The 10850-nt window shown below is 47.5% G+C and overlaps 1 protein-coding gene across 2 annotated transcripts in view; it reads left to right on the forward strand.

Annotated features, from left to right (window-relative positions):
- The window catches only part of irak1 (interleukin-1 receptor-associated kinase 1), a 43688-nt gene extending 37552 nt beyond the window's left edge, over nucleotides 1–6136 (forward strand). Inside the window, exons 12-13 of one of the 2 annotated variants that reach the window (XM_043680058.1) lie at nucleotides 1599–1724; nucleotides 4871–6136. In XM_043680058.1, the coding sequence (XP_043535993.1) occupies nucleotides 1599–1724; nucleotides 4871–4932 (188 nt within the window). In that variant the 3' untranslated portion in view covers nucleotides 4933–6136. The remainder of the gene's footprint in view (nucleotides 1–1598; nucleotides 1725–4870) is intronic. The other variant, XM_043680057.1, reaches the window with a different exon arrangement.
- Nucleotides 6137–10850: the final 4714 nt, after the last annotated feature.

Raw genomic sequence — 10850 nt, forward strand, 5'->3', positions numbered from 1 at the left:
TAATCTTGACTCTGATCTTCAGCATCTGCAGACCTCACTTTCACCTAAGTCTTATCTAGTCTGTACCTGGAATATAGTGTACAGTTTCCGGCCCCCTCCCCCCCTGCTCTCTGCCTTTGATGATGCTGTACCTTGTCTGCCACCCGGTGGCTACACTCTGACATTACAGCCACTGTGATTGTCTCATTCATTAACCCAGTGGGCGGGAGAGTCTGTTTCCCTTGGTGACCCACCTAGCCCAGGGGCTCCTGAATTCTGACCCCTTGTCAGTATAATGCAGCAAACTGAGGGTCAGAAAGTGCTGGGAGCTCTCAGCTGGCTTCCCCTGCACCTCCCAGAGGGAGCAGGAGACAAGGTTTCAGGGTATCGCGGTTTAATGACTTTTTCTATGGAACCCAGGATGGTTGCTCATGAGGTCCCTTTTAAAACCCTCATAGAGTTAGTAATTTTGCAGATGACACCAACACTGGAGGTGCAAAGAAGGTTACCTCTGATCACAACGGGACCTTGATCAAATGGGCCAATGGGCTGAGGAGTGGCAGGTGGAGGTTAATTTAGATAAATGTGAGGTGCTGCCTTTTGGAAAGCAAATCTTCGCAGGACTTATACAGTTCATGGTAAGGTCCTAGGGAGTGTTGCTTAACAAAGAGACCTTGGAATGCAGGTCCACAGCTCCTTGAAAGTGGAGTCGCAGGTAGATAGGATAGTGAAGAAGGCATTTGGTATGCTTTCCTTTATTGGTCAGAGTATTGAGTACAGGAGTTGGGAGGTCATGTTACGGCTGTACAGGACATTGGTTAAGCCACTGATGGAATACTGCGTGCAATTCTGGTCTCCTTCCTATCGGAAAGATGTTGTGAAACTTGAAAGGGTTCAGAAAAGATTTGCAAGGATGTTGCCAGGGTTGGAGGATTTGAGCTACAGGGAGAGGCTGAACAGGCTGGGGCTGTTTTCCACGGAGCGTCGGAGGCTGAGGGGTGACCTTATAGAGGTTTATAAAATCATGAGGAGGATGGATAGGGTAAATAGACAAGATCGTTTCCTTGGGGTGGGGGGAGTCCAGAACTAGAGGGCATAGTTTTAGGGTGCGAGGGGGAAGATATAAAAGAGACCTAAGGGGCAAATGTTTTCAAGTATAGAATGGTGCAAATGTGGAATGGGCTGCCAGAGGAAGTGGTGGAGGCTGGTACAATTTCAACATTTAAAAGGCATCTGGATGGATGTATGAATAGGAAGGGTTTGGAGGGATATGGGCCGGGTGCTGGCAGGTGGGACTAGATTGGGTTGGGATATCTGGTCGGCATGGACGGGTTGGGCCGAAGGGTCTGTTTCCGTGCTGTACATCTCTCTGACTCCATGACTGTCTCCATTAGCCTTTATGCAATGGACAAGGCCTAATGGGCTCCTTGCTCTCTTCCATAAAGATAACCTCCTCCCACACCACCACCCCCCCCACCCCAACCCAAAAGAAATCGGTGTCTCTGGGGTCACATGGTTGGAAGCAACACGTTTGGCTAGGGCAGGCGTGACGGGTGGTCAGAGTCAGCCACTCCCTAACCCTCCTCTCTCTGTCTCTCTCTCTCTGTCTCCTGCTGCAGATTCGTCAATCCCCAGTCACCAGATCATAGTCAACCCAGCGAAGCAAAGGATACTGGAGCAGTTTGAACTTTATAACGCGGGACAGATTGACAGCAGCGAGCTGCTGTGCTCCAACCCCAGGCATGGTACGATCCCACAAAGTGACAGGGGCAGGGAGCATGGGGCGTGGTAGTTTCCACCAGTGTGTCTGCCTGCCCCTCTGGCTAGCCCAGCATTTAGTACACATCCCTAAAGACCCCTTCAGTAGGGGGCCAGAATTTTCTAATGGCAGACTCTAAGTTCGTGCACATAGATCTGTTGAATTGGCTACAGACCCGGGGGGTGGGGGTGGGGGTGGGGGTGGGCATGGGAGTGTGTACACTCGGTAGCCATTGCTGTACGGACGATAATGGGCAGGGAGGTGGGATAAGGAGGCAGTTTTCAGGGTGGCAACCTGTAATTGGTGGAGTGCCACAGGGATCAGTGCTGGGCCCACAGCTATTTACAATCGATGGGACTCTGAGAAGGAAAGTGAACCTACTGTTATCAAATTTATGGATGACCGGAAAATAGGTGGGAAGGTACGTACTGAGAGCGATGCCAAGAGTCTACAGAGGGACATGACAGCTTCAGCAAGTCTAGGCAGATGTTGGGAAATGTGAGGGTACATACTTTGGGCAGGAATAATAGAGGAGCTGATTATTGTTTAAATGGAGAAAGACTGCAGAAAGCTGTAGAACCGAAGGATGTGGGAGTCCTCATCTGTGAATCACAAATCCCTATCATCCGAGTTCATCGGGGAGTAGGGAAGGCAAAAGCAACGTTGGCCTTTATTTCACACGAAATGGAGTATATATAAGGAGGGAACGTTTAGCTAAATCTGTACAAGGCATTACTCGGACCACACCTGGAATACCGTTAACGCTTTTGGGGCCCCTGTATCTAAGGGCAGACAGACTGACACTGGAGGCAGTCCAGATAAAGTTCACCCAGCTGCTCCCATGGATGGAGCGACTGTCTTATGAGGAAAGGTTGAGTAGGTATTGCCCATGCTCATTGGAGTCAGAAGAATGAGAGGCGACCTTATTGAAACAGTCAATATTCCCGAGGAGCTTGATAGGGGAGATGTGGAGAAGTTGTGTCCCTTTGTAGCACAGTCGGGACCAGAATAAGGAGTCGCCCATTGAAGACAGAGATGGGGAGTTCCTTCTCTCTGAGGAAGTGAATCTGTGAAGACGTTTACCACAGAGGGCTGTCAAGGCTGGGTCGTTGAACATGTTCAAGTCTGAAATAGATTTTTAAATCAGTAAGGTGGCAGGGAAATGAAGATGATGGGGAAAAGGCAGGAAAGTAAAGTTGAGGATGAGTGATTGACCATATCCTGGTGAGTCCACATCTGGAGGACTGTGAACAGTATTGGTATCCTTACTTGAGGAAGGATGCCAGTGCATCAGAGGCAGGTCAGGGAGGGTTTACCCAGACTGATCCATGGAATGGAATGGAATGGGATGGGATGGGTTGCTTGAGGAAGAAAGGTTGGACAGACTGGGCTTGTGTCTGGGCTGGAGTTTAGAAGAGTAAGGAGACTTGATTGAAACATCTAAGATCCTGATGAATTCCTAAGATCCTTTGAAACAAGAAAGGAGGTCACCCTGTTCAGAATTTTCTGTAAGCCTCCAAATAGTTCCAGAGATGTAGAGGAAAGGATAGCAAAGATGACTCTGGATAGGAGCGAGAGTGATAGGGTAATTGTTGTGGGGGACTTTTAACTTTTCAAATATTGACTGGAAATACTATACCTCGAGTACTTTGGATGGGTCGATTTTTGTCCAGTGTGTGCAGGAGGGTTTCCTGACACAGGATGTAGACAGACCAACAAGGGGCGAGGCCACTTTGGTACTGGGTAATGAACCTGGCCAGGTGTTAGGTTTGGAGGTAGGCGAGCACAATTTGGTGATAGTGACCACAATTCGGTTATATATATTTCAGTGATGGAACGGGATTGGTATATACCACAGGGCAAGACTTATTGCTGGGGGAAAGGTATTCCAGGTGCGATTAGGCAAAATCTAGGATGGGGAAGGAAGCTGCAGTGGATGGGCACAATAGAAATGTGGAGCTTGTTCAAGGAACAGCTCCTGCGTGTCCTTGATAAGTATGTACCTGTCAGGCAGGTAGGAAGTGGTTGAGCGAGGGAGCGTGGTTTACAAAAGATGTTGAATCTCTTGTCAAGAAGGTTTATGTTAGGATGAGAGGTGAAGGTTCAGTTAGGGTGCTTGAGAGTTACACATTAGCCAGGAAAGACCTAAAGAGAGAGCTAAGAAGAGTCAGGAGGGGACATGAGAAGTTGTTGGTGGATAGGATAAAGGAAAACCTGAAAGGTGTGCAGGAATAAAAGAATGACTAGAGAAAGATTAGGGCCAATCAAGGATAGTAGTGGGAAATTATGCTTGGAGTCCGAGGAGATAGGGAAAGCGCTAAATGAATATTTTTTGTCAGTATTCACACTGAATTGGAATTGAGGTTCATTAGGAGGAGTTAGCAATTCTGGAAAGTGTGAAAATAGACAAATCCCCTGGGTTGGATGGGATTTATCCCAGGGTTCTCTGGAAAGCCAGGGAGGAGATTGCAGAGCCTTTGGCTTTGATCTTTGTCGTCATTGTCTACAGGAATAGTGCTACAAGACTGGATGACAGCAAATGTTGTCCCCTTGTTCAAGAGAAGTAGAGACAGGGTAATTGTAGACCAGTGAGCCTTAATTCAGTGGTGGAACCGGTTATAAGAGATAAGATTTATAATCATCTAAAGAGGAATAAGTTGATTCGGGATAGTCAACACAGTTTTGTGAAGGGTAGGTCGAGCCTCACCAACCTTATTGAGTTCTTTGAGAAGGTGACCAAACAGGTGGATGAGGGTAAAGCGGTTGAAATGGTGGATATGGATTTCAGGAAGGCATTTTGATAAGGTTCCCCACATTAGGCTATTGCTTTTAGAGTACTGCCCTTTCGTCAGGTGCACCTGATTTCAAATAAACCTGTTGGACTATAACCTGGTGTCGTGTGACTTCTGACTTTGTCCACCCCAGTCCAACACCCGCAGCTCCACATAATGTTTTTGGGGAGGTGAATCGATTCTTAGAGCAGGGAAAGGGATCACGGGTCATCAGGTCAGCCAGGCTTGGCTTGAATGGGGGCACCAGGCTCAAGAGGGGCCAAGTGACCACCACCTTGCTGGTGTGACTGTTATTATCAAGGGCGGTGAGTTTACGAAGACTGTGTTGTTGTCTCTGCAGCCGACAGGTTGAGTCTCGAACGGCGAGCACCAGAGGAGAGTGATGACTTTGACTTCTCCTGAAAGAGGATGGGGCGGGGCGAGACGGGTTTACCGTTTAAACCCACAGCCGGGAGCACCGGACGGAAGAGAGAACCCCACTGGATCGTGCCCCGGGAGCCCAGTCGCCAGGGTCATATCGTCATCTCTGTGCTCTCCCACAGCCGCATTGCTCGATTTAATGCAGTCACGGGTCTTCCTGCAGAAGCCAGGGCTGCTGTCCTTCGATACCAGGCAATTTCGAAGACGGACAGGGGAGAACTGACTGCGTCATTCCCTCAGGGTACAGAGGCTGGCACCAAAGGAGCAAAGTCAGAACAACGCTTTCAGCTCCCCCCCACCTTGAGTTCACTCTCGCCACCCCACCCCACCCTGCCATTCGGGGGGAGCTCTGAGCCTGGGAGGTTCAGCTTTGCTCTAGTACATCACTGGCCTTGACCTGTGGCCCTGCGGATTTGCCGCTGAGTATTTGTTACTTTTCCACTCACTGCCTGTGGGAGCTGTTGCCAGACTGACCCAGTCGGGGCTTGGCGAGCTCTCCCTCCGCCCCGTGACCTGGTGCGGTCGGTGAGACATTTTTGATGGGAAGGTGGGTTTTAAACATTTTGCACCCAACCTGCAAAGATTCTGAGGGTTTTTCTCTACCTCGGTGTGACATTCCCAAGATTAATCCTCTCCTGTGTACACTTGAGGGTGAATGGAGAAGACCTAGCATGGGAACAGAAGAGACAGCAGTAGGCTGTTCGGCCCCTCAGGCCTGTGACAGCACTGAATAAGATGGCAGCCAGTTTGGAATTTCCACAGGGGTCCAATCCTTCAGCTGAAGGAGACTTAATTCGTTTGGGGTCTCCATGAGACGTTTGCTTTTCAGTATTCTGCGGTGGGGGTGGGGCAGGTGTTTACAAAGTCTTATTTACAATAAACAGACAAATAGTTTTCTGCGTCGTGTTTATGGTTGGATTCAAGAGGTGAAAGATTTTCAGCTGGTCAGGGAGGTGAAACGTACCAGGGCTCTCTGTTCCGTAGGCTTGTGTCACAGGGGCCTGGTCCACCCTTTGACGTTCAATGGCATTAGCATCATTGAATGCCCTGTTATCAACATCGTGGGGGGTTACCATCTCCAACAAGAGAGAATCTAACCATCACCCCCTTGACGTTCAATGATGTTACCATCACTGAATCCCTCTGCCACCATCAACATCCAGGAGGCTATCATGTACCAGAAACTACATTATAAATAATGTGGCTACACAAACAAGTCACCTCTGCCTTCTGCAAGGACAGTAAAGGAGCTCGTTATGATGGTCTTTAAAGCATTTCTTTCACTGGATGTGGGCATCACTGGCATTTGCCTGTCCTGCATTGCCCCTTGAACTGAGGGGCTTATAAGGGCTGTTTGAGGGCAATTGAGAGTCAACTGCTTTGCCATGGATCTGGAACATGAGGGCAGATCTTGTAAGGATAGCAGGTTTCCTTCCCTGAAGGACAGTGAGTGAACCGGATGGGCTTTGATAATAATTGGTGCTGGTTTGATAGTTCCCATTTTCAGAAGGTGAATGAGATTCCCAACAGGTCTAATTGTATAGTTTGTCTAGCTCAGCTTCTAAGTATAATTTCCTTTTGATCATCTATATTATGTGGTGGTATTCTCACTGTCTCTCCAAACAGACCAGGAGGTTAACGTTACTGCATTCACAGGGTGACCACACATTGATCTAGTTTCGGTTTCAGTTGAGCAGCCCATGAATTTCCTGTGAGCAATAGCTTGTGGTTAACACCAGCTGAAGGTCTCCCTTGACTGAGTTACAACAGGGTGACTGTAGAACTCCCTCCTGAACTTCTGTCAATGCCTGTGGGCTAAGTAACATTGTGATTTTATTTTCTTTAATTTAAAACAAAAGTTGCTGTTAAAATTTTGCTTTTATTTATTCACTGCAGAGGTACAGCGGGGGAAAAATGATGGCTTGTGATTGAAGTTCCGTGTTTCCCTTGGAAATCTGGCGAGGCAGTGGGAGGAAGGAATTTAGTTTTCCTGGTCTGGGGAGGAAGGAATGAGAGAACAGTTAGTCAAAAGTACAAGAGAACAGGAATTGTAATGCATCCAGAAACTGGGAGTGTCAGCTGGGAGCACATGAGACTTTCCACAACTGGTGGGCGCCACGGGGGCTGGAGTGCATCGTCAGGCCAGGAAATGACATTTCACTTAACTCCTAAGTTTCCTACAAGGTGATTTTCCAGGGCCCTTCTGTTTGTTAATGTGATGTGGCTGGTTTGGAAGGTGCTGTCCGAGGAGCCTTGGTGAGTCACTGCAGTGCATGTTCTAGACGGTACACAGTGGGTCGGTGATGGAGGGAGGGAATGGGGGTTAGTTTGTTGAGTGGGATGGCAGGAGGCTACGTTGTCCTGGGTGGTAACGAGCTGCCTGAGTGTTGGAAGCAATAGCAGAAGTCGGATTCAGGTTTTTACCTTCATGTTGATGAATATTTAAGCATTGCAATACAAATGAATAAGCAGGAGTGAAGGACAGAAACAGCCTGCTCACTGTCCAAGCTTGTGTGCAAGGTCACACTGGAACACTACAGCCAGAAAACAGTGCCTTCAGAGGGCAATCAATTGGAAGTGAGGGGTGGGAGTGAGACTGTGCCATTGGACTCACCGTCTGTTGCCAAGAGGCTGTTGAGTATCTGCACCAACATCTCTCCGTACTGCCTTGAGTCCTCTTCGCTCATTCGAAGTCCCAGTTGTGATGGTACCTCCATCTGAAATAAATCTCATGACTAGCAGTAACCAAAGCACAAGGCCCTTGAAGAACCGAGACCAGTTGATAAAGCAGGTACGATTACAAGGGGTCATGTGGGAGTTTTTTTTACTGGAAGGAGGGTCTGATGTTGGAAAAGCTCTTTCTAAATATCGGATTACTGACACAGTAACATGTCTCTGTTTCTGATCCTCTCGAGCACCCTCCTGTCTTTCCTCATCCAAATATGTCACCCTAAATTTCTCTCTTCCCTCATTTACTCTTCACTGGTAAACAAATGGACCCTGATCACCTTGGTCGCTACCAGCAGCACAGGACCCATATTCTCCCCGTTCTTTGGACGTAGGCCTGTGGGCTAAATTACCCCATTGGATTTCTTTGGGACTGATGTCCTCTTGTACTATTCCCCACAAGACTAACCATCTCTGATTTGAATCTTATCAAACCCCTCTTGTCATTCCAAATCTCCGCCAGCGAACTATTCCCTTCATCAATTCACCATGGCTACGCTTCCACTTGCCGACGTGTACTTCTTGTGCATTATCAGTTGCTCCCTTTGACACGTGGATCGGTCACTGTTCTGTATCTTGCCTGATTGGGGGTAGCATACTGGGAAATTGAGCCTTGCTGCGTCCAGAGTCACAAGAGTGTCTTTCAGAGCCAGATTAACCGTTTATATTGCTATTAATTACAATTACATCGTCTTGCTATAGATAAACACTTATAACCTGTTGGAATGTCACTCTACAACTCTTGTAAAGACCCATCTCTATACACACACCCGTACAAGGGGTGGGCAAAGGAAAATAATGGCGTTATGGGTGGAGGGAAAGGCAATGGTCCCTCTCCACAGGGTTTGCTGAGATTGTCCTTTCAGCTTGTCAGGACTTCCTTCTCCAGATACATTCACTTGTTTGTACCGCCACCACAGGGTAGCTGGTTCACACTCATAAAGTGTCTGACCTATTGATTAAAAGCCACAACTTACAGAACAGATGGGCAGAGACAGGTTTTTTTCAGGTTTGAGGTGTTTCTAATGCAGACAATAGGACAGCTCCTTCCTTTTCAATGGTCTGATGACATTAACCAAACATTCATCCCCCCCTAAGCTGCCCAGCTACCCAGGAGCCAATTATATCGCTGTTGGCAGGTAAGAGGCTTTTGATGTTAACAATTGATCATCATTCCACAGACCAATCAGCTGCTTGTTGCCAGGTGAATTTCCATTTGAACACTCCTTGCCCCCCACCACCCTGTCCAGCTTGCCTGTCGTAATCTCCCCCCACTACTTGAACAAGTAGCTGTGTAAACAGTGCTTGCAATGAGTGTTGGGTAATCCACTTTTAACAAGTGCAGCAATTCTTTCCACAGTCTTTGGTGTTTAAAACAATCCTTTTTGGTAGTTGCACAATCGAAAAAGATACAGTAAAGTAAGAAAGATAATTTCCTTGCGCCTGATGGATGCAATGTGAAAAGCCTTGACAGCATTACTAATTTTAAAGATCTCTGTTAGGTTGCCTCTCAGCCTTCCTTTCCTCTGTGTGTGAGAGAGAGAGAGAAGGGACCTAATCTGTCAATGCTTTCCTGCCACAGTAACCCAGAAGTTTATGATAACGTGCTTGTGAATCCTTGTGGCCACTCGGTCACCTGAACAATCTTGCAGCAGCAGAGACTCTGTCGGTTTAGCTCCTGTGTTTTGTATTATGGATGGATAGTTGCAGGTTTCTTTCTAAGTAAGTATGCTAGGACAGTGAGCTCACCTGTACAGCTGCTGAGTCGCTCTGCTCCTCGTCCATCTGCAGGGTCACATCATCGTACACCTGACGTTTGGAACTGGTTTTCTATGGAACACGGGAAGGAAACTGTTAGAGCTGAACTCAGGCTGCACCTTGCTGAGAGCAGAGACGTGTTATCCAATCTCTTTCTCATCAGGACAAATGCAAGAATAACAAATTTAACCAATTGCAGCAAGTGGCCATGTATAAATCTTTCACTGTACTCATTTGTACGGTTCTTATGAAAAAAGCTAATTCATTTATTAGGTCTTTTTTTCAAGGAACAAAGAAAATTACAGTACAGGCCCTCCAAGCCTGTGCTATTCCAGAAACTCTATCTAAACCTGTTGCAGATTTTCCAAGGATCTGTATCCCTCTGCTCCCTCCCCATTTGTGTATCTGTCTAGATGTGTATTAAATGACGCTGTCGTACCTGCTTCTACCACCTTCACTGGCAATGCATTCCAGGTACCCACCACCTTCTGTGTGAAGAATTTTTCACACACATGCCCCTTAAACTTTTCCCCTCTCACCTTTAACTCATGATGCCCAGTAATTGAGTCCCCCACTCTGAGGGCAAAAAGCTTCTTGCTATCACACCCTGCCTACACCCCTCATGATTTTGTAGATCAGGTCCCTCCTGAAATACTAATTACTCAACTTCCTTTCATAGCTAGTGCCTTCCAGACCAGGCAACATCCTGGTGAACCTCCTCTGCACCCTCTCCAAAGCCTCCACATCCTTTTGGTAGTGCGGCGACCAGAACTGTACCATTTCCCTGGAGACTGAGGGGTGATCTTACAGAGGTCTATAAAATCATGAGGGACATAAATAAGGTAGATAAGCATCAGCTTTTCCCCAGGGTAGGGGAGCCTAACACAGCATAGGTTTCAGGTGAGAGGGGAGAAGTACAAAAGGGTCCAGAGGGACAGTGTTTTCATACATGGTGGCGATTGTCTGGAATCGGCTGCTAGTGGTAGTGGTGGAGGTGACTACGATTTTGTCATTGTAAGAAACATTTAGACAGGTACATGGATGGGATGGGTCTGGAGACATATAGACCAAACACAGGCAAATGGTACAAGATTAATTGTGAAAACGGGTGGCATGGTCTGGTTGGCTGAAGTAAACCACTATGACTTCACTCTAGGAGAACGGGGATGCTGATTGTCCACAGCATGGCTATTGAGAGTATCGACCCTTTGGAGATTTAAGTGAGACACAAAACTTGATCATATTCATTTTGTTTGTGGCTGCTTAGCTTGAATTCGAGTCATAGAGATGTACAGCACGGAAACAGACCCTTCGGTCCAACCCGTCCATGCCGACCAGATATCCCAACCCAATCTAGTCCCACCTGCCAGCACCCGGCCCATATCCCTCCAAACCCTTCCTATTCATATACCCAT

The sequence above is a fragment of the Chiloscyllium plagiosum genome, chromosome 39 (genome assembly GCF_004010195.1).
Source record: "Chiloscyllium plagiosum isolate BGI_BamShark_2017 chromosome 39, ASM401019v2, whole genome shotgun sequence".
In the NCBI taxonomy this organism is placed as follows: Eukaryota; Metazoa; Chordata; class Chondrichthyes; order Orectolobiformes; family Hemiscylliidae; genus Chiloscyllium; species Chiloscyllium plagiosum.